Source organism: Primulina tabacum, chromosome 7 (genome assembly GCF_025594145.1).
Source record: "Primulina tabacum isolate GXHZ01 chromosome 7, ASM2559414v2, whole genome shotgun sequence".
NCBI lineage: Eukaryota > Viridiplantae > Streptophyta > Magnoliopsida > Lamiales > Gesneriaceae > Primulina > Primulina tabacum.
Window position 1 is genome coordinate 37,160,660 of NC_134556.1, and position 21,598 is coordinate 37,182,257.

The 21,598-nt window shown below is 34.8% G+C and overlaps 3 protein-coding genes across 9 annotated transcripts; all 3 read right to left on the reverse strand.

The window, feature by feature from the left end:
• Positions 1 to 824: 824 nt before the first annotated feature.
• Positions 825 to 6,632, reverse strand: LOC142551650 (O-fucosyltransferase 16-like). The gene is made up of 10 exons (XM_075660997.1): positions 6,164 to 6,632; positions 6,023 to 6,076; positions 5,846 to 5,936; positions 5,620 to 5,696; positions 5,066 to 5,154; positions 4,803 to 4,983; positions 4,151 to 4,332; positions 2,952 to 3,054; positions 1,739 to 2,070; positions 825 to 1,636 (listed from the first exon to the last, which is right to left on the reverse strand). Exons 1-10 carry the CDS (start codon positions 6,308 to 6,310, stop codon positions 1,219 to 1,221), a joined length of 1,674 nt encoding a protein of 557 aa, XP_075517112.1. The 5' UTR covers positions 6,311 to 6,632; the 3' UTR covers positions 825 to 1,218.
• Positions 6,633 to 8,551: 1,919 nt separating this feature from the next.
• On the reverse strand, positions 8,552 to 17,008 carry LOC142551651 (pentatricopeptide repeat-containing protein At1g76280). Of its 7 annotated transcripts, XM_075661002.1 has the most exons (16): positions 16,782 to 17,006; positions 16,644 to 16,711; positions 16,396 to 16,543; positions 16,232 to 16,292; positions 15,833 to 15,890; positions 14,972 to 15,153; positions 14,655 to 14,762; positions 13,543 to 13,725; positions 12,474 to 12,992; positions 11,887 to 11,982; positions 11,622 to 11,795; positions 11,039 to 11,266; positions 10,481 to 10,624; positions 10,198 to 10,386; positions 9,294 to 9,413; positions 8,552 to 9,057 (listed from the first exon to the last, which is right to left on the reverse strand). In XM_075661002.1, the coding sequence occupies exons 3-16, from the start codon at positions 16,407 to 16,409 to the stop codon at positions 8,659 to 8,661; spliced, it is 2,475 nt and encodes an 824-aa protein (XP_075517117.1). In that variant the 5' UTR covers positions 16,410 to 16,543; positions 16,644 to 16,711; positions 16,782 to 17,006; the 3' UTR covers positions 8,552 to 8,658. The 7 variants fall into 7 exon arrangements, with proteins under 7 accessions (XP_075517117.1, XP_075517114.1, XP_075517115.1 ...); XM_075660999.1 differs by having other exon boundaries at positions 16,644 to 17,007; XM_075661000.1 differs by lacking the exon at positions 16,644 to 16,711.
• Positions 17,009 to 17,705: 697 nt separating this feature from the next.
• On the reverse strand, positions 17,706 to 21,197 carry LOC142551652 (uncharacterized). Its single transcript, XM_075661006.1, has 5 exons — positions 19,425 to 21,197; positions 18,815 to 18,967; positions 18,650 to 18,721; positions 18,075 to 18,256; positions 17,706 to 17,974 (listed from the first exon to the last, which is right to left on the reverse strand). The coding sequence occupies exons 1-4, from the start codon at positions 21,159 to 21,161 to the stop codon at positions 18,146 to 18,148; spliced, it is 2,073 nt and encodes a 690-aa protein (XP_075517121.1). The 5' UTR covers positions 21,162 to 21,197; the 3' UTR covers positions 17,706 to 17,974; positions 18,075 to 18,145.
• Between the last annotated feature and the right edge of the window lie 401 nt (positions 21,198 to 21,598).

Genomic DNA, 21,598 nt, shown 5'->3' on the forward strand with positions numbered 1-21,598 from the left:
ATTAAAATTTTAGTTTGTATTAACTTTAGATTTCTATTTTCAAACACTTTTTACTTTAGCTTTTCACCAATTTCAAAATAATCTCCGTAGAATAATCAGTTTAAAATAAGCAAAATCTCTCCAAAACTTCCCAAAACTACCTCCGCGTGTACAAATTATAACGACGCTCTAGTTTCAAAATTCCCACTTAGTAAATGGAAGTTTTTTGTTTCATTTCCTCCATTAGACTCATTGGCTTGGTCATAACAGACCAGTGGTAGTAACTCACGTCACCGAACAAAATAGCACCTAATATGAGTTTCAGAGTATGTTGATAAGCTTAATTAGACGCTTTGTTTTGTTTTTTTTAAAATGAAAATTACATTTATTAATAAGATAATAAAGTAATTATATAAGTACAATGGGCACACCAGGAAATAAACAACTCAAATATCAAACAACAAAGTAACTAACTAAATCGAAATTAATCATACATCCATTGTACTTATGGTGAGTGGTATTGTCATTTGGTTTCCAAAAATATAATTATTATTTGAGTGTTGTTCCAGGAGTTAGCAAATTTATTTTACGTTTTTATGTGTACAAATTACACAGTCGAATGAAAAATGGCAGAGGCCCAAAACTTGTCAGTTCCTCCTTCGAATCTATCATCTTTCCAAGCTCGAACCGAGACAAATCTCCATACATACTGGATACCAAGTCTGAACGACCACACAAATATTTAATTTATCTTTGGAGTTCGAAGGATCATTTTAAGAAATGAAAAACGAGGCAACATCTATATAGAAAAGATACATCAACAAATTTCAATTAGTAGAATACCTCAGGAAGATTTGAGGTGTTTTTTTTTTTTTAATACAGAAATAAACAAGAAAATTTACAAAATCCCCAGAGCCATCCATTTCCCTACCCTCCCTCAAGTTTTATGATACAACAATTATTTACAGAATGTTGAAAGCAAAAATTCAAATTTATATACATGTTTTGAATCGATATCTAAATAAATTTCCTCAAATTTGTTGCCAAGTTAATTGGCAAAGTAATGTTTCCGTGTTCTACTTTAGTATACCCACTCCGGATTTAAGAAAAAATTGTCTGCTGTCCATGCAGCATGTTATTTTCAGCCCTCCCGACTCTCAAGACCATGAGCGAACTAGTCACTTGAAGCAGCAGATTGATTGAACAGGAAAGCTTATATACACCGACGACTTTCAGCATTCAATCAGAAAGGAACTCCTCCAACTCAGGCTCATCGGGTACTGTGTCATAGTCTGAGGAAGTTTCATTGCGGGGAAACTTGCCCAGCTGATTCATCTGATCATCTTCATCTTCAGGATCAGACCATTCTGGTTCATCATCAGGGTTTTGATCTTCAACTGCTACATCTGTGTCTTTCTTATGTTTTGGGATCGGATCCATGGTCTTTTTGGCTTCAGAGTCTTCACAAATGCAGGAAGCTGGGTTTTCATGAAAAACACCCCTCCCGGGCCTCACCTTCGGCTCTCCCATGAAACCTCTCTGATGCACACGAACTTTTGAGGCAAACTCTTCCCAGGTCATGTTATTTCGGTTCAAGAACAGTCTGTACAGTTTCTTAGCATTTGGACGAATTGTTGGTTTGTGTCCAAAATATCTCCTGAAAGCGAGAGCTATAAATGCATTAGAATTTGGCGATGAGAATAATTAGAAGTTACAGAAAAAAGTAGAAACAAAAAAACAGAGGGAAAGGAAAGCAAACCTTCGCCCTGCTAAAATTTTGGCCATGTTTCCGTTGTTATTTGTAACAAACACATCACTTTCATCGCAAACTATAAAATCAAGTGCAGCCATTCGAGAGGAATACTGAGAAAAAGGCTGCAACTCTTCCTTCTTTGCTATGGTATCTTTCGAATAGAAATTGGGGAAAAGAGCCTTTAAGGGGGCCAATGTCTCTTCCCCACCATATACTTCTCCAGACGCTACATAAATATGAGTATCTGTGTCATACCCAAGGGCTCTTAGCACAAGACCAACTTCCTCAGGAGTAAGGGGGCATTTCCCTTGCCGTCTCCCTCTCTCTGGATCACCAATCTGAAAATTAATCCATGATACTCAATTTTGATTCATGTTGCCTATTAAACTATTTCCAGAAAGTAGAAAAGGAGTTTGATCCTTTGTGCACTAAGGACACACGAAGCAAATGAGCCAGAAACTCAGTATATCAAAAACTCACTGGAATTGGTTTAGAACATCAACAATACATCCTTCAAGTTAAAATCTAACTAAACATATCTCGATGAAAACTCTCCATATATATAAGTTGGACATTTCAAAACAGTCAACTAATAGACCAACCACCACCAACTTCCCACCCCAAAAGAGAAGGAAAAAAACTACCTGGTTCTGGAAGGTAATTACCAACCAATTATTGTTATTCAACCGTGTCTCATTGTTTTGCCATCCTCATTAAGATTTACAAAAAAGGCAAGCAATCTTTCCCATGTTAAATGGTAGCATAGTAAACCACATAACTATCTAGTCCAATTTCCCCCTCTAAAATTTGAAAATGGGACCCATTTCACACCTTTTCATTCAAATCTAAAACCAACCTAATGTCAAAATTGATTAAAGTTATGGGGGAGAGGGGGCAAAATGCATATTCTAAGACTTTTTTGTAGTGAAAGATCTTACTTAAAATGCCAATGAAGATATCACCGCGCATTTTCACGTATTTTTTTTATAATTTTATAACGCATAAAACCAGATCTACACAAACTGTTAATTCCTTCTGTGGTTGGTTTCCAGATTTAAATGAAACTTCCAAGTTGGCATATACTTCAAGGTTTATAGAGTAAAATGGCACATATTGAGTTCAGGAATTAATCAAGAAACCCTCAATACTTCGAAGGATGAGGGTAAAAAATATGTCCTTAAAAAAATTAAACACGAAATGCTGAAATATGAAAACTTACATGTAAAGTTTTCCACCTCCGCCGTATTTTACCCAATTCCTTTCTTTCTTTGTCTCCTCCACCATAATAACATCCCGAGAATGCAAGCATATCAGGTTCAAACCTGTAAAAGAAAGCAAAACCTGCATAAAAAATAATCCTAACTTGCCATATCAGAATAAATCGACTGGTTCTTCAAAAGCCAAAAGTAGATTAAATGAAAAGTACAAACACTAAGGACATACTTGGTAGGATGGAATGAGGTGGGAATGGACAATTTCATTCCGTTTTTTTGTTTGGTATAGCTTTTGGAATGTCATTCCAATGGTCTTACCATGTTGGTTGGGTTTACACATTCCCATTTTCTCAACTTTATATATATATATATATATATATATATATATCATTTTATTTTTGAAATATTTTGATATAAATATTAATAATAATAATTAATAAAATAAATAAAAATTTATAATTTTATTATAAATAAATAATAAAAATAGTATTAAATTAATATAAATTTTAAATTACAATAAATAAAATAATTATATTTAATAATTATAAATAATAATATATAAATAAATAAAATAATACTAATTACCATTTAATACTAGCATGGTAAAACAATGATAATAATAAATTAAATATGATTAATAATTAATTCAACAATAATAAAAACATATATTAATATAATCATAGATAATGATAGTAAGAATACAATATTAATAATAATAATTAATATTTAGAATAAAAATACAATAATGATATACCAAATAAAATGTTAATAATAGTTATTTAATAAAAATAAATAATGATGATGATAAGTGATATGAAATAATATAGAATAATTATTATTTAACTATTTTTTTATATAATATGATTTAATTATTAAAAATAATTGTATTCCATTCCATTTTTTCTTATGTCAATCATAGGCATTAAATAGATATACTATTCCATTTCTATTTTCATTCCATTCCAAAATTTATTCAATTCCTATCTTATTTCATTCAACCATACCAAACATGACCTGAATGCAAAAGTAGAAAACCCAAAAATCAAGAGGTATAATTGTAATTACAAAAAGATCAAGTGAGGTATCTAAAGAAATATATTATATTATAGGTAATCAAAATACCATGCTGATGAAAGATCTGAAAGGGAAGTAAAGGAATAAGTTCAAAATCGAAAAGCCATTCACCCAAACATCATTTAGGCACCTTAGATGAAGAGCTACGTAGTGCTTGCTCCTCACTCTCATTCTCTGCACCAATTTAGCACCCATACCAATAATGGGGTCTGTGAACTTCAGAGCATGATAGTTGACTCTGCACCTAAGCTTTTGTAGGTCCACATCCAACCTATTTGAAAGTCTATAGTCGAATTTGGTCAGCTGGACAGCCTGTAACAAAAAAATTCCATTAATTAATTTTCTGGGTAACAGCAAGCTAAATAGAAAAAAGTGGAGAATGGCATCATCGTTACTGGCTTGAGAAAACATGAGGCTAAACACAACCCAACAAGCAGCCACGATTTGTTTTCGAGTGTTTCAGTAAATCATTGCATGCAGAACTAGGACCAGTCAAAGTATGAAGAAATTGATCAAGTTCTATAGGTCATATATTTCATGTATCCTAAAAGCTATCAGACAACATTTAAAAAGGGTAAGTGTTCATCTTGGCATGCTTGGCTGAATTGATACTTGAACTCTAACCAAATCAAGAAAAACATATGCAAGACAAACTGCAAATTGCAACTAATAATATGATTCCACAGAGTAACAAATTTATTGTCTCCATCTGTCGAAAGAACTATACGATAGAGAAAAGTTCTACAATGTAAGGATAACACTTTTCACGAGTAACAACTCACATGTTTCTTTACAAGTACTGGTAATAAACGGTTAACATAGCAACGTTCATTGCATTTTCTTGGAACACGCATTGTATATGGATTCTGAACACGCTTTCTTCTGGGGAGCTCTTTTATGATTTTTACATCTTTTGCTAGATATGATATAAACCAATCAACGTTGAAGATATCTGAAAAGTTGCTGCATAAGAGAGTAACATTGAAAACCTAGAAGGAAGCAACAAAAGTGTAAGAGCTACTCAAATGCACTTTAAAAGAAATACCTATCGTCCTTCCAGAAAGACTTTTTGTCCAATTTTGGGACGACGAGGGTCGCGTTCAAGATGCGAGCAGCAACAACAGCATCAGTTATCTGCAAAGAATTCACAATAAGGACAAACTTCAGATCCTAAAGGCAAGTTGTAAATCCATCATGCAAAGCTAATTAAGCTTTTACCACCATGCATGTCACCATCTTTCTCAATTGAACTTAATGTTTACAAGTGATTAACCATTAAATTAGGACAGAGGGAACTGGCATAACATAAATTATGTTTTCAAATTATTATTAGATTATAAAACCGTAAGTTCAGAGAGATAGAGAGAGAATGTGATTCATATTCTCTACGTCACAAAAAATTACATGTATTTCAGTTAGAAAGAAGCATGGGTTTTATATGAACACAATTCTTAATACTTCTCTTCCATTAATTGACACAAGTAAAGGGTGAAAATAATAACTCGTTCTTCATAAAAGGTTGACCAATAATTACAAAGAAAATTCCTTCACGATCCATTACAAAAAGAAAAAAAAAGTGAGAATTCATGCATTTAATACCCCAGTTCTTTGCTGGTTTAGACCACCACTTGTTGCAATTGCCAAGTATCGATTGGGTTTTGTAACAGCAGCTGCTTCTGTTAATTAAACCATGATGTTTAAGCAATGTTCAGCAAAAATAGCAACATGAAACGCAGGAATCAGAAACAAATTCTAAATCAATAAATAATACAAACATATCAAAAGGAAGTCACATAAAATGAATATGCTGCACGAATTTACACACTTGCAAATCTGTTGCTGGCAGTGCTGCACCCATGGTAAAACCTCGCATTTTTAGAGCTCCAAATATCACGATCATGCACTCCTACACTGTTCTAGATTTCATTACCCAACACAAATCACATTCAGTATAAAAACTCTTGATCCCAGCCATATTCTAAAGCGCAAATAAAACCCTTACCAGGACACCAAACTCTGGCGTTGCTCTATTTCCATCGCCAATCTCAACATCCATCTAAAACAGCAAACAAATGACACCACCAATTCAACAGCAGTATTATCTAATCAACAAAAACAATCCTTTTGGGAAAAAAATGGATACCATCGTGCGGCGGAGGTGATCATCGCCGGTAGGAGAGGGAGTGAGAAAAGAGAGGAAACCAAATAGGATAAGCAAAGCAGCGGAAATGGCACAGATGGCCGGGATCATGCGGCGGCGGAACTGGTGGCGCCGCCGAGGAATGGCCATGTATAACAGCGGACGGCGACCGGTAGGGAACGGATAACAACCCAGAAAAAGGAGAGAAATGTTGTGGTTCAGGGGGCGAACACAGGGAACAAAATTGATTTTTTTAACTTCAAATTTTGAATTACTTTACAAAAGAGGACAGAGGATTGGGGAAGCTGGGATGGTAATTCATTATTTACATCGACAATTGGGAATTCACAGGAAGCATCTCCAGTAAGATCTTGAGGATTTAACGAGATTCAATTCGAGTGATTTGCGCATAAATGAATGTTAGGGCTTTGTTTGGGATTGGATAGGACTTTGAAGATCAATCAAGTAATGAACCATATTCTTGTTTTTTCCCCTTTTTTTATTTTTTGACTTCGACTTTGTTTTTTTGATGGGATATAAATTATATATATTATAGATATTATAGGAATCTTTTACTTTTACTTTTTTTTTGAAAAAATAAAATTAAATAATTCAATTTCATGTTACTTATCTTATTTCGTGTCGGCAAAACATGCATTATTTTATTTTTTTTAGGAAACATGCATTGTTTTTATATTCATTAAAGATTTAATTTTATTTTTTGTGCATCATTGAAGATTAAACTATTCAAATCCCAACCAAATGTTTTTAACACGATGTAGCCTAGCAAGCAATAACATCTGGAGAAAAGTTTATCTGATAATATCTTTAGTAAATTGCTTAGGCGGCTGTTTAGACGGTATTTAAACGTTTTTTTTTTAAAATCTAAATATCTAATTCTTCTTGTTCATCTACATATTTTTTTTAAAGTAAGTCTACTGTGAGATGCTCTCACGAATCTTTATCTGTGAGACGGGTCAATTCTACCGATATTCACAATAAAAAGTAACATTTTTAACATAAAAATTAATGTTTTTTCACGGATGACCCAAATAAGATATTCGTCTCACAAAATACAACTCGTGATACGGTCTCACACAAATTTTTGTATTTTTTTAATAATTCATATATATCATATTCAAACTCAAAATCAATTGCATATTACTCATTTTTATTCGATACAAATTAATTAAAAAATATCTCAAACAATTTTTTCTTAAAAAATTAAAATTTAAAAAAAATGTATATATTAAATTAAGCGGCCTCCTAAGCAGTTCTAAAAATCAGGGACACCTAGACATCATCTAGACGACTCAATTTAGAACACTGTTTATTATTAGTTTTTTTATCTATAAATTATCTCTCAAAAAATAATAAGTTCAAAAAAATGAACGTAATTGAGAGAAAAAAAAAAGTATTAAAATAAATAAAACAATGAGTACAATTATATATATATATATATATATATATATATATATAAAATATGTGTGGATCCTACGTAAAAGATACGTAAGACACATGCACTCGATGATTAACCATACGTCTGTACGTATGCATGTGTGGATTATATTATACCTTTCTTTATTCACGCTGCGTTCTGACATGGGCTACGAACTCTTCAACAACCGATCCCTTATTTAATTGCATGGTGGTAACCATTTTATATTTGTAGACTAATTTAGGAGCTTTGATTAATATGTAGAGAAGATAAATTATTACCGATGATGGGTGGAAGGTTTTGAAATAGTACTATTTTGTATTTTTATTATAATGTAATTATTATCTCGAATTATTATTTACATATTCGGACGACATCGATTGAACGAGATGAGATTTGCGACAATCCCCTCGGAGTTGTCACGTCATCTTTAACAAAGATTTCACATGCCGGCCCGAGTCAAACAGATTTGCATCGAGTTTCAAGATACCAGTTGGAGTTTTATATTATATCGTATTGTCGTCGTTAAATATCGTGTTGTGTATAAAAAACACGTAGTAGATTACATGATTATTGAATTTGAAAATTTAGCTAAACGTAAACAAATAACAAAGTTATAAATTTCAAATGTTGTGGCTCATGGCTGTTGCTCGACACTTGTTCAGTTTTACTACATGTTAAAAAGTAAAGCTTCGTCTCAAAAATCACAAAACAAAAATTTGAAGATGTTTCTCATTTGAAACTTGGATACTTCACCCTAGTAATGTCATCTAGCAAACAAACTGATGAAACCCAAGTCCGTATGAACATCAATGAGCCTTAAAATCCTCGTTGGATTTTTCCTCTCATTGGAGATCTCTTGAATCTGATCAAATGATAGAATGAATCAAGCTCTAAATACTCGGTGCAACTGGTCTCTTCCATGGATTGCAGATTTTCGTGGCGGATGGAGGAACTGTGGAGTGGGTTGATTTGCGTGGCTAGAACTTAAGGGGATATACAGATTCTAGCCGGGTCACAGTGTTTTTCTTGAGGTATACACATACACACATTGGTAGCATTAGCCACTCCATCTAAAAGCATTATCAGTCGAAAGCCTTGTTGCCCAGGGACTTTGACTTGGTAGCCAAGCTATTGGAAATGAAGAAATGGCACACCATCTCAAGTACAGTAAGGCAACAGCAAGATTTGTAGAATCTTTGAAAATCTCAATAATCTGTGACTCGGCCTCCAAGTCCTCACTAAAAATTAGATCCTCATACTCAAGCCTGTTCTCTTCAAGAATATCATCCTCTAAAGATATCATTCTCAAACTTAAAACTTGTAATGCTTCCATGGCAGTGATACAGAAGCCTTTGTCTACATATGCAGAGAAAACATGAGTACAGGTTGATGGATCAGGTTGGATCTTCTCTTGATGCATTCTTTCAACGATGAACTCGATGACATCAAGTCGTCCCTGAATATTTCATTCACACATGGAACATTCAGTCAGTAAAATATAAAATAAAAAGAAAATTTTCGAGCTAGCATGGTTTGAAATCCATGATGAAGTCTGACTTGTTCACTAGCAAGGTACAAGATATCCAACTCCAGCTCACAACTTACAGAACCCCTCAAAGCTCTACTTCCAACACTATATATTTAGAGTTTTACAACTCGTGAATGCCTATAATATCTCAAACACTTCATTACCTTATCACTTGCTCCATGAAGAATGGTGTTATACAACACTAGATCAGGTTGAATCCCGTCTGAGCTGCACTGTTCTAGTAATTTAATCACCTCATCGAAGCGATCAAATTTCAACAAGTTCTGAAAAAAAAATGATAATTTAATAAAAATTGTCATCTGACATAATTCTGTTGCTACTCAGAGACATGTAATGGTGGAACAATAGGAAAGTCTAGTAGAAGGATGCCAGATGTTGGATTACTGAATATAACTGCAAAATTAACCGAATTGGTCATCAAGTGTCCATGACAGAATCTGTTGCTTAAAGGTGAGCCAGCATGTAGTTAAAATCAAAATAAAAACAAAGAGTTGAAACTAGAGTTACTGTCACTCTGAGAGGCCTGGATGTGTGATTGTTAAAATATACCCAACTTTTGACAACAAGAAAACAGTAGTGGAAGAAACCTACCTATCTACAGATTATTCCAACAAAACAATGATCAGGAATTCCACTAAAACCGTTTTCCCAAATGTTCGAGCTCATTGGGGACATCAGTCACTAGTTTTACACTTTACCAAGTAAGCCAGAGATCAAGGAATATAATTCCTCAAACTAATATCGAAAACATACACGTATAAGTAGGCTGGGAGTTCAGCACAAAAAACACAACTCAAGACCAACTTCATAAAATATATAGGGTAGTCTTGAACCTCTAACCTATAGTACAAATACCATGTTGAAACCACTTATTATGAAAGTCAAAATGTGTGGGAGACAGCACAGAGAATTGTTTCGTATTTAATCGATGTTGCGTCAAATCATACTTAGAATCCACGAGTCTAATCTTTTGCAACAAAATGAACTTTTTTCCAAATCACAAAGTGAATTAAACTTAGCAAAAAGAATGGGAGCCTAAGAGAATACCTTTATAAGAGCAGTATAAGTAACTGCATTTGGACAGAACCCACCACGGATCATCATAGAAACCAGGCCACAAGCCGATTTGTAACATCTTATATTACTACAGCAATCGATCATGATATCGTAAGTGGCTGCATCCACTGAGTATCCACATGAAATCATACTCCTGAATATCTCAATTGCAACACCACTCTTAACAGAACACAAATTTATTGTCAATTATCGGTCATGTGAGAATGCATAACTAGTTTTAAAATAAGGTCAGCATATACTAAAAGCTACTTACTTCTTTAGCCTCAACAAGTCCATGCAAAACAGTGTTATAAATGGGTATCCCTACGTAAGTGCTTCCATGAGAAAACTGGTTTTCAGCAACATGTAAGTATTGAATAAGCTCCTTCATCATTCCCTCAGTTCCAAGTGCTTTCAGCTGCCAAAAACCAGGAAGGACTGAGGAGTAAATGGCATGCAATTCAATTTGTGCAATTCAGATCAAAAGCTATCCTTTAGATTCCAATGCAATAATTCACTTGATGAAATGTTTGTTTTTTTGCTCTGAGTTATTAATTCATAATTGAAAACTAAATGAACATGGTTAACCAAGAAAAGCGTTCAGAGCCATTCATCACTGGACCATCAATATTTAAGATTTAAGAAACAGGTGAACTAGCAGGAGAATAGTGTGCGGTCAGGTCAAATACAGGAATTCATCTGTAAGTTTATTGGGTTATGCGTCTATTTTAAAAATCACATGCAAACTATCAACGAGGACAAAACTCGCACCCCTGTTTCAGATGTCAGGTTTGAAATAGATCTGAGTTGACTGCTACTGCTGTAGACTTACAAGGTTTTGCATTGATAGAAGATTGTGCGGGATGCCATGCCTTATCATATCCATTTCAATGGCATATATTCTTTTAGCAACAGCAACTTGTGACAACATATTTCCGTCTTCGTAAGGTGCGTTGACGTTGCCAAATAATGAAAACAGCAGTTCATAGGTCTTGATATCAGGCAGAATATTCAATCTTCTCATTTTAGCAATTACTTGAAGAGCACGTTCCGGTTGGTCCTACAACATTATTAAGAACATGCAGTATGAGGCATTCACATTTCATTTTAGTTAATTCCATAGCATATGCACCCAAACAATAAGCATGAGATGTCAATATGAATAAGCATAAGATGTAAATGAGATGCAACTGAAATATAGATATAAGATATTAATGTGCATCTTGAGAAAAATAATAAAAATGATTTCCGATAATCTCTCAAAGGTCAAATTCAGCTCCCAAGATTCCTCAATATTCAAAAACATTCCAACTGACTATCAATGCTAACATGCAGGGAAAATGTGGAATAACTTCAACTAAACAGTGAATGAATCGTTTATAACTGATTCATATAAAGAGTTATTGCTTACTTACTAGAGTATCACATGCTTCAAGGAAAGCATTATAAGGATAAGTAGAAGGGCATTGTGACATTTGATTCAAAAACATCTCAGCCAAATCCAGTTCTAAACCCCTACTACAGCTTGTTGATATGGCTGCAAGAGTTGAATCATAAGGCCTCATATTTTTCTGTTGCATGACTTTTAGCTGCAAACAGATGAGCGATGCAGGGAATTATCATTATAAATTCAAAGAAAAGTGCTCTGGAAATATCTACAAAATGGAGGTCATATATTACCACTTCCATGCCATCACGAAAACCTTTCACAGAAACCAAAGCTCTGATGAAGCCATCATAGGTATTGCATGACGGTTCCAAGCCAAGAATTTGCATCTGTCAAAAGGACACCAAGAATTTATGTAATTTATATATCGTCGTTCATTTTGTTCCCTCGCACAGAACTCTTCTATTATTTTTGTTTCTCCCCAAGCATCAGGGTTATGATAGTCACATCTTGATCACTGCAACAACTTTTGTCTTAAGAAGTCAGTACCTCATACTACACAGTACACAGGGAATAGATCCATGATCAACAAATGGCTCAGGCAAACTCATTACAAGATCTGAAACAGCCACAAGCTGTTGTCTCATTTTTCCATGTGTTTGTGAGTACATGCTAGTTCTTTCACCACTGGCATCATCAAAACTTTCAGCGAAAAGAAATTTAAGAAATCACTCATTCGAGGAAATTAAATCAGCACTAAAGTAGCTATCGGCATGCGGAAGTTAATAATTTCTTTCCTCCCACTTTCTTTCTTAGGAAACGCTTTACCGAATCAAGGATACAAAAGAGCCATAGATTAGAAATGACAAATTTGCCATACCTGTGACATCAATTTCTCAGCCAACATGAGATTTTGCATGCTAGCACAAGTTGCAATAATGTTATTGAAGGACCACCTCAACAACTTCATAACTTGTTTAGAAATAGGCTTCTGCAAAACACTTGGTCCACCATCTCTGACTTCTTCAGCATCCACGCCAATTTTAGCCCACCATTCAGTCTTACTGGAGTCCTCTTCCTCGCAATTTTCAGCATCAGAAGGCGGAACAATATTATTATTATGGCTACGTCTACTCAAAATCAACTTGTCACAGAAAGGCATAGGAATATCCAATCTTGAATTATACAACTTTCCTTCAGCAGTTTTAGTGATGATGGGATAATCCTGAAAAGCAACGGCAACCATTTGCTGTAAGGCTGCACAAGCAGATTCCAAATCTCTCAACCTTGTGAAGGTCCATATAAACCTTCGAAGGGTTAAAATGCTCAGAGAATAGAAGTTGACACACTCCTTCAAAAAAAATTTAACAGAGGTGAAGTCCTCCTGCAAGACTGCAAGCTGAAAAATTATTCAGATCGTAGTTTTGTGTCAATTAACAAGTAAAATAATAGTCCACGACACTATGCAGTATAACACAAGATTGAAACAACACAAAGAACAAGGGAAGACGAACAAAAAAAGTAAGATGGGCAATATAGGAAAAAGAGGATGTAGCTGGCTGATAATTACACAAAACAGAAGGAAAAAACACAATGCCATAGAAAATTCACTGGGACTCATAAATACCAAGAGAACAAGGTCATCCCAAGAAAAAGAAAAATTACAAGTGAATAACTTCATTTGAGACACTCCGGAAAACTCTGGAAAAACATCATGTTTGTGTTCAAAACCTATTGACAAAACTGATTTCCCTGGTTAATGTAAGCGTTTACCTATGATCAAACAGCGTATGCTGAACAAACACAATACAAATAACTCTTCAATTAAATGGAAAAAAACAAATTAAATTTGAAACAGTAACTCCTCAATGGACGTTTCGTCATGTACAGTAACATTTTTTGAGGAATCTCAAACAACAATCATGTGTATAAAGGAACATCTGGCATACCTTGAGAAGAAGAGCATAAGTTATCTCATTTTTACCCAACCCTTGGCGCTCCATCAAATGCAAGCATTCATTAGCATAATTTAAGCTATCCGTTTGAATACAGGCCTTCAACAAATTGTTGTACATTGGTAGTGTTGCTTTTTCATCTGAATTCTCTTCTAGAAAGCTTACAACGTTTAATGCCTGATGAAAGTACCCCCAGAAGATCCATTTCAACGAGGAAAGTAATGAGATTATTTTGCAGCAAATATGAAATTTTGAATAGTAGGAGTTACAAGATGCCATGTAAAAACTAAATCGCTGGACTAGGATAAGACGACAGAATCAATTATAATCATGGTCAATTTACACCATTTATGAAATTATTTTCATGATTTAATTTGAATGATCCAATCCATCATACATTTCATAAAAGTGATGATTGGACTTAATGATGATATATATACCTCTTTGGGCAAATTTCCTATGCATGTAACAAAAATGGCCGCATCACGCTATATCTTCTCATTTTCTCTTTAATTTTGCTTCAGTATACTAAAATTTTTAAACAAGGTATTCTTTAATTTGATTCATTCAGTTACTCCAAATTTTCGTGATCAAAGTATGTTGATAGAGCATGTTTTACTTCCATGTTCATGTTATGATAGCTTGATACCCACTCCATACCCTACTATGGTCTGAATGCAAATCGCAACATGTAAACAGATTGTTTCCAAAATTATTGAAGAAAACTTTTGACTTTAGGCTCAATGTTTATAAGTCCAATCAATGTTCGATTTGAGGGAGTACTAAGGATTAAAGGTGTGAATTAAGATCACGGATTTCAATGTTGTCCATTACAACTTTGAAGAATTATACGGTTTACAACTAGTAAGCTTGATTGAAATTTAAAACAATCACATATTTAGGTATTTTATAAGTTCTTTTCTAGGTTCCAAGTACCTAATCAATTGTCACACTTAGAGGTACACACATGCGGGGAACAATATAATTATATGTCATGCAATACCAATGAGATAAACAATCCCCTAAACACAGTTATATTATATGAGCCAATGTGCAACCCAAGCATCGACATGAGATTAAAGACAGAGTGTAGAGTATCTAATTACCTCTTCTAAATAACCACCTTTACAGAGAGCTCGAATGGTGAGAAAATAACATCTACCACTAAATTCAACATCCTTTTCCTCCATAAGTTTCCAAGTTTCCATCACAAACTGTAGAAAGCATAAGAATCTTCATTAATTAATATGTCCAATGACTGTAGCAACCCCCTAGCCTAAAAAACAAAAACAATTTCAACGATTACTCTGACATCAGGATTTGGTACTTAATCAAGTAATGTAATTGTGAAAAGTGACAAAGCACATCACAATGCAATATTCAGGAAGATATACACCAAAAAGGGAATCTGGAGAAAGCCTACCAATGGGTCAGGATTTTTAGCACAGTATTGAAGTATTAAAATAAAATCCTGGGCTTGCAATGCATGGCTTCTACCCCCAAGCTCTGACAAGAGATGGGAAGCTCTATTTCTATCTCCTGAGTATAGTGCATCAACAATTTCCCCCTGTATTGGTCGCGAAACTGATTCAGCATTCCGATATCCTTAAAAAACCATTACCTCGTCAGTAATTATTGTAATTATTTTTATATACTGAGAATTAAAATATACCCTATGCAAAATTAGAGCCAAATGTTTTTTATGTTAGTGCAGGCACACACGGGAGAATAGATGGGGCACATGCATCTTTTGTTGTGCAAGTGACAGTTACCATTGGAAGCTCCAAGAGATCACAATGCTTCAATAACGGAAGAAACATTAGTCCTCGCTTGATAATTATTTGCATCAAGTTAAGCGATAACCAGCAAGAAACGCTAACTCGTTCATAAAATTGTTCATAAGGTCTTCGTCAATCAGATTCCCTTCAAGTTATTCGAGTAAGCTCCATATTATTCAGTTTTCGAAAATATATTTGTAGTGTATTTATATAATTAGAAGCATTTTCATTGAACAAGTCTTTTAGACAATGGGAACTTTTTCTTCAATAAATTTATGTCATGTTAGATGCTTCTGAAATATTATTACAGATTTCTACGAGTTTGCAGTGTTATCTGATAGTGTTAGTTTCTACTCATTAATATAATTCTAGTTTATTTCCAAATAGTATCAGCTGCACATTTTTCACAGTGATAATCACGCACATATACTGATTCTTACAGATGAAAAATAAAAACCACGTGCAATACATGCATATATAAAATTTTTAGAGTAAGGAACACTTACCTTCAGAACTTCCATAAAATTTCCATGTCTCCATAAAGCCAACTCCATTCTTACGACCCTATCAAAAAATTTTGCAAGTTAAGCATGACTCAACAACGAATGCTCCACTCGAAGTGTTGGGATAACAAATTTCTAAAAATTCCACGTAAAACAAAAAAACTAATAAGGATTCATATAATCCAACAATTTTATTAACAGGCACCGATAAGAACTTTAAGTTTGCATTTTTAGAATTGGAAGGGGTTGAACAGATTGACAATGTCAAACTTAGGTTCCTCATACCAACTCAGAAACTTCCGTCCAAAACCAGTATTAAGTCAGTACCTCTAGTAGCAGCGCCTTGTTTAACAAAATTTTCAAGCCTACGCAAGCAAAAGGTTAAATTATAAAGGCACCTACAATTTCAGGTGCTCTCAATCCCGACAACGAATTTGCTATTGATTTCCAAGGGACCCTCAACCTGTTTGATGAAAAAAAGTTGATAACAATACAAAATAAAATGAAAAGACGCATACTTACAAACGCGAAGTACATTATTTGCAAGTGAATTTAAGTTTACTCACGGGAATCTCTGCATTGTCTAGGGCTCCTTGTAGAATGAAAGCATTAGATTATCTCATACGACCACCATTTTGCAATGTTCATTGGAACTTTCACTGGGTGTTGAGTTTCTTGATGAACCAGAATACACCGATTCCGGCACTCCTCGAGCTAAACGAACCAGAGGAACAAAAATGAAAGATAAAATCAGCGTCTGGAAAAAAAAAATAAGAAAATAATTTCCAAGCTCAACAAGGCACATCTCAACCACCAGGCTCGTTCATTTTCATTTCATTCCAGCCTATGGTTTCCTCCACAACCTCCTCTTTTTTCCACTACCTATTGATCTCAAAAATATCATAAATCTGAAAATCATACAGAAAATAAGACGAAATTACTCCACAATCACCTCTTGCCTCCGGATAACAAAGAACAAACAAAAAATCCCTCCAGAATCTACTATCGGCACCCTCGTCTAATAATTCTTTTTTTAAAAAAATAAATCATAAACTAAGAAATATCAGATAAACTTCGAACAACATGAGTGAGGAAAGAGTTGGAGGAAATAATCGATGAACAAGAGGAAAGGGTAAACGAAGTCAAAATAGTAGATTGCAACACAGAAGTGAGAAGTGGATAGTCCATTTTCATTTTAATGGACTGGATTTTTTTTATTTTATCATTAAATGCTCTTTTATATGGGCTTTAAGTTTGCAACAAAATAAATCTAGCCCAATATTTTATATAAAATAAGCACAGGTCCACATGTAAATATGTAACAAACATAAATAAATTTGTGTTTTGATAAATTCATTTGATTTGGAAAAAAAAATATAGAGGTCAGAATGGACTCGATAGATGTATTATTTGAAATTCATCATAATTAATATCGAACGAGTAGGTCTCTTGTAAGATGGTCTCACGAATATTTATTTGTAAGACAAGTCAACCCTACCAATATTCACAATAAAAAGTAATACTTTTAGCATAAAAAATAATACTTTTTCATTGATGACTCAAATAAAATATATATCTCACAAAATACGACCCGTGAGACTGTCTCATACAAGTTTTTGCCATATCGAAATTGCATTACTTGATGTGAATTGGATCTCAAATTCATCAATCACTAATATGATTTAAATATTATCCTCATTTCTTTCATTCATATTTTCAACAACGTAGAAAAATGTATATGATGTGTATTTATAAACAAAACAACAAGAAACTTTTGTTATTTCACAAAGGTATAATTGTCCAAAATACAAAAAATATTAAAAAATTTATATTAAAATAATATATCATATTAATTATCACATCTTTCATTTTATTATCACTCAAACTTATTTTCTGGTAACACCAACCAACCAATACTGAATAAATAAACAAAATCACTTTTTTCTCCCAAATTCACACTTGGTATACATTGAATTTTTAAAAAATAATCTATTGTAACATTCCCAAAAAAAAAAAAAAAAACTTTTGAGCATTTGCGAGGAATTGTACAAGGAACTGACTGGTCCTCTGCTGCTTTGACCTTCCGATCAACAAACTTGTGTTATAAGATACCATTCATTAGGTTCCGACCCAGTTCGAATCGACCTGCAAATGACGACCCCAGCACAGATTTAGCAAAAACGAATAGGTATGATGTTGGGATGATCAAGTAAAGTTTGAGTTTGAAATGCATGTAAAACCTGACCTTAATGAAAGGTTAAACGGCGGGTATCATTGATTGCATGGCTGAGTTTTGCCAGATGATGAATGAATAAGCTATAAGTTAAGGGTAGACTTCATGTATCTGAGAGCGGATCTTAACATTGCTCTGGCTTTTCTATCTGGGGTACATCCAGAGAGAAGCATTTCCTCGAAAACTGCCGGTACCTGAACTCCAACATAGTTTCAGGAAAATTTCATTAGTTTTACGCTAGTTTTCAATAGCTAATATCATCTCAAATCTGAAAGTTCTTTCTTCTTCAAAAACGTGTCTGTATATAAAAATAAGCACTTGCTCACGAAAAATATCTACAAAGGAGGGCTTTTTTTAAAGAGCTCTTGAGGGAAAAAGTAAAGAACAAACTTTATGTTTGAATATACAATCGGTAAAAAAAAACGTTTTTATTTTCAAAAGAGAAGTTCGAGCAGAAATCAGAACCCTTTTTCAAGTAAAAGCTAACCAACCATCAATTTCTTTCTTGAGGAAAAAAAACTAGTACAGCTTACACTCTAAATTGCTAAATGATCTGTACTAGAAAGAGCAGTAAAAGTGAGGCTTACCCTTTCAAATTTCTCCACACGAATCAAGGCTTTCATGAGTGTGGTGTAAGTAACAACATCAGGCTTGAAATTCTGCAGTTTAAGGGAATCACATGGAAATTAAGCTGAACGTAAATGCACCAGAAGAGGAATAATAATATAAAACAGTTAGATATATTCATTCACATTATCTTTCATGAATTGCAACACAGAAAAGGCTTCGGCGTCCCGCCTGTCTTCCCCAAAAGCATTTATCAATGAATTAAGAGCTAATAGCCTGGGTTTCAGACCATCTCCTCTCATGACCCTGAACGCATTTACAGCTTGCTCAGATAATCCCTGTCGATATATAAAATAGACATGATTTCAATCAGAAAATCTACATTCTTATGAAAAATAGTAAGATAACTTTCAAAGGGCGGATGGAGAATGTGGGGATTGCACCCCTTGAAGTAATTTGGAGAAGATAAGAGTCGTCGTGTTGCAAAAAGCACGCAAGAAAAAGATGGAAACAGGAATTACTGGATCTGTAAGTATATACATATGATGTCACATTATTAAGCAAACGCATTCTTCCATTACACACATCAGGATAAAACCATTCAGTAAACACATTTCCAAAAAACACACATTCAAATACATCGGAGACAAAACAGAACATTACTATAGTAACTCCATCCGTAAGCAGCCTAGGAGATTAGGGATTTTTTTGAATCATGGATTAGTCTACCTCCATGTGTACAAGGGTTGACAATACATATGCTGTAAAGAATAAAAATGGAAGTTCAGAAAATACCCTCTGTGCATAGGCGTTGATGAGAGCATTATACATTGTGGAAGATGGTTTCAATCCAGCAGACTTCATAGCCTCTAAGCACTCAACTGCATCATTAAATCTACCAGACTGTCCATAAATATCAACTAGTGTAGTATATGTGACAACATTAGGCAATAATCCCTGACGCTGCATCTTCCCCAACAATTCCTTCACATCATCCCACCTCTCCTGCGCACCAAAAGAATTGATCATAATGTTATAAGTTGTGGTGCAAGGCGAACACCCATTTTCCTGCATTTCTTGAAACAGTTGCTCCGCTTTATTATGATGCCCTTGCTTACAATGACAATCTATAAGCGTGTTCCATGTCACGTTGTCCGGTTCAATACCCTCCACTTCCATTCTCTCAAACACCGCCTTCATATGCTCAAGGCAATTATACTTCCCAAAAGTATCGATCAACACATTATAGAACTGTCTATCGGGATTTACCCCACAATTTTTCATCTCCTTGAGCACTTGAAATGATCTTTGCCACTCTCCCCTATCCCTATAACTTGCCAATATTCTACTAAACACGTAAGAATTTGGCTTCACACCATTTTCTTCCATCTCTTTCAGCACAATTCGCGCACTTTCCCACCTACCGGCATTCCCATATGCATCAATCAACAAACTGTAAGTGTGTTCATCAGGTAAAACCCCATTCCTCTCCATCTCCGACACAACATACTCGGCATCCCTCAAAGATCCAGCCTTTACATACCCTTTCAAAAGGGCATTATAAGCCCTCGTCCTGGGCTTTAGCCTACCCTCCTTCAGTTCCTCGAAAACTACCTCTGCTTCCTCGATCCTCCCCGTGTTACCCAGCTCATTCACAACAGCTACTAGTGAGCTAGTTTTTGCACTCAACCCGTTACCCTGCATCACCCCTAAAAAATACAAGCTTCTATCAATATCCCCAGCTTTAGCAAATCCAACAACTATATCATTCAACAATTGTCCATCCAAATCAATTCTATCAGTATCCATTTCTACACACAACTTCTCCAATATCCCAGCGTCCACATTATTATTCCTCATCAAAGACTGAATAATCAAACTATAGTTAACAACATCAGATTGATAGCCGTCACGCCGCATTCTTTCCATCAAATTTAACGCTTTTTCAAGATCATCATTCCTCGCACACGCTCCAATAAGAGCATTATAAGTTAATGGAGTCAAACTCTGACGCTGGGACAAAAGAAAAGCTTCATAGAGTTTTTCATTCTTCCCCAAAGCGTGAATCAAGACAGAGTACAGAAGCTCATAAGAGAAACAAAGATTGTGCCTTTGTAGCCAAGTGACCAATGAGTAAGCCGTGTAAATGGACGAAGGTGAGGAAGAAAGGTCTTTTATGAGCGAATGCCATAGAGGGGCGGGAACGGCCCGGTATGCCTGCACAAGGCGGAACTCCGCAAGGTCGAGCTGAGTTGGCGGTTCCGGTTCCGGTTCCGGCTGAGAGAGGTGAGCCGGGTCCTGGTTAGAGGAGAGAAAGTCGATGAGCGAGGTGAAGTCGTAGTAGCGGTTGGGGAGCAAAGCGATGTCGTACGGGTCATGCTCTTGTTCTTCGGTGATGGGTAGATTGAACTGTTGAGAGGTAGCGGAGGAGATAAGGTGGTGGCGCTGGCGGAAGAAGGGTGGTGGAGGAAGGAAGTGGCGAGTGCGGGAGCCGAGGTAAAGCGGTGGCGTTGGAAGTAACAGCGTGTTCATTATGTCCAAACGCCACTGATGCCCATTCCATTTACGGTTTATCAAGCAGATATTATTTTTATTTTTTATTTTTGCAAACAGAAAAAAGAAAAGAAAAGAAAATGTGGATATTTTTTAATTTCAATGTAAAATTGATGTCAGAAACATAATATCTGAGGATATAATGTGGCAAAATTAGAAAAATACTCTAATTCGAGGGTGCCAATGCTAATATTCAGAATATTTTACATCAAATTTTAAAAAATATCTTTTTCCTTTTCGATGTATCTCTTCCAATTTTAAATTTTTCATATATTTTTAATAGAATTACTTCCTGAATTATATTTAAAAAAACTGTGATTTTCTTCTCGTGTTTTTCTAGACATTCAATTTAATTAAAAATAAAATTTAAATAGGACACAAATGACCAAACCCAAGTCCGAATCAATTATCCAATC

Excerpts from the sequence above, each read along its gene's own strand:
- LOC142551650 (XM_075660997.1), bottom strand. The coding sequence starts at position 6,310 with ATGGCCATTCCTCGGCGGCGCCACCAGTTCCGCCGCCGCATGATCCCG. Across the intron at positions 4,984-5,065 it reads TCTTTCTGGAAGGACGATAG|CAACTTTTCAGATATCTTCA; the intron begins GTATTTCTTTTA and ends TCTCTTATGCAG. Across the intron at positions 2,071-2,951 it reads GGAGGTGGAAAACTTTACAT|ATTGGTGATCCAGAGAGAGG; the intron begins GTAAGTTTTCAT and ends ATTAATTTTCAG.
- LOC142551651 (XM_075660999.1), bottom strand. Across the intron at positions 15,891-16,231 it reads GATTGAGAGCACCTGAAATT|GGTCGTAAGAATGGAGTTGG; the intron begins GTAGGTGCCTTT and ends ATTTTTTGATAG. Across the intron at positions 13,726-14,654 it reads AAGGTGGTTATTTAGAAGAG|GCATTAAACGTTGTAAGCTT; the intron begins GTAATTAGATAC and ends TACTTTCATCAG.
- LOC142551652 (XM_075661006.1), bottom strand. The coding sequence starts at position 21,161 with ATGAACACGCTGTTACTTCCAACGCCACCGCTTTACCTCGGCTCCCGC. Across the intron at positions 18,722-18,814 it reads TGCAATTCATGAAAGATAAT|AATTTCAAGCCTGATGTTGT; the intron begins GTGAATGAATAT and ends CTTAAACTGCAG. Across the intron at positions 18,257-18,649 it reads GTGTGGAGAAATTTGAAAGG|GTACCGGCAGTTTTCGAGGA; the intron begins GTAAGCCTCACT and ends GTTGGAGTTCAG.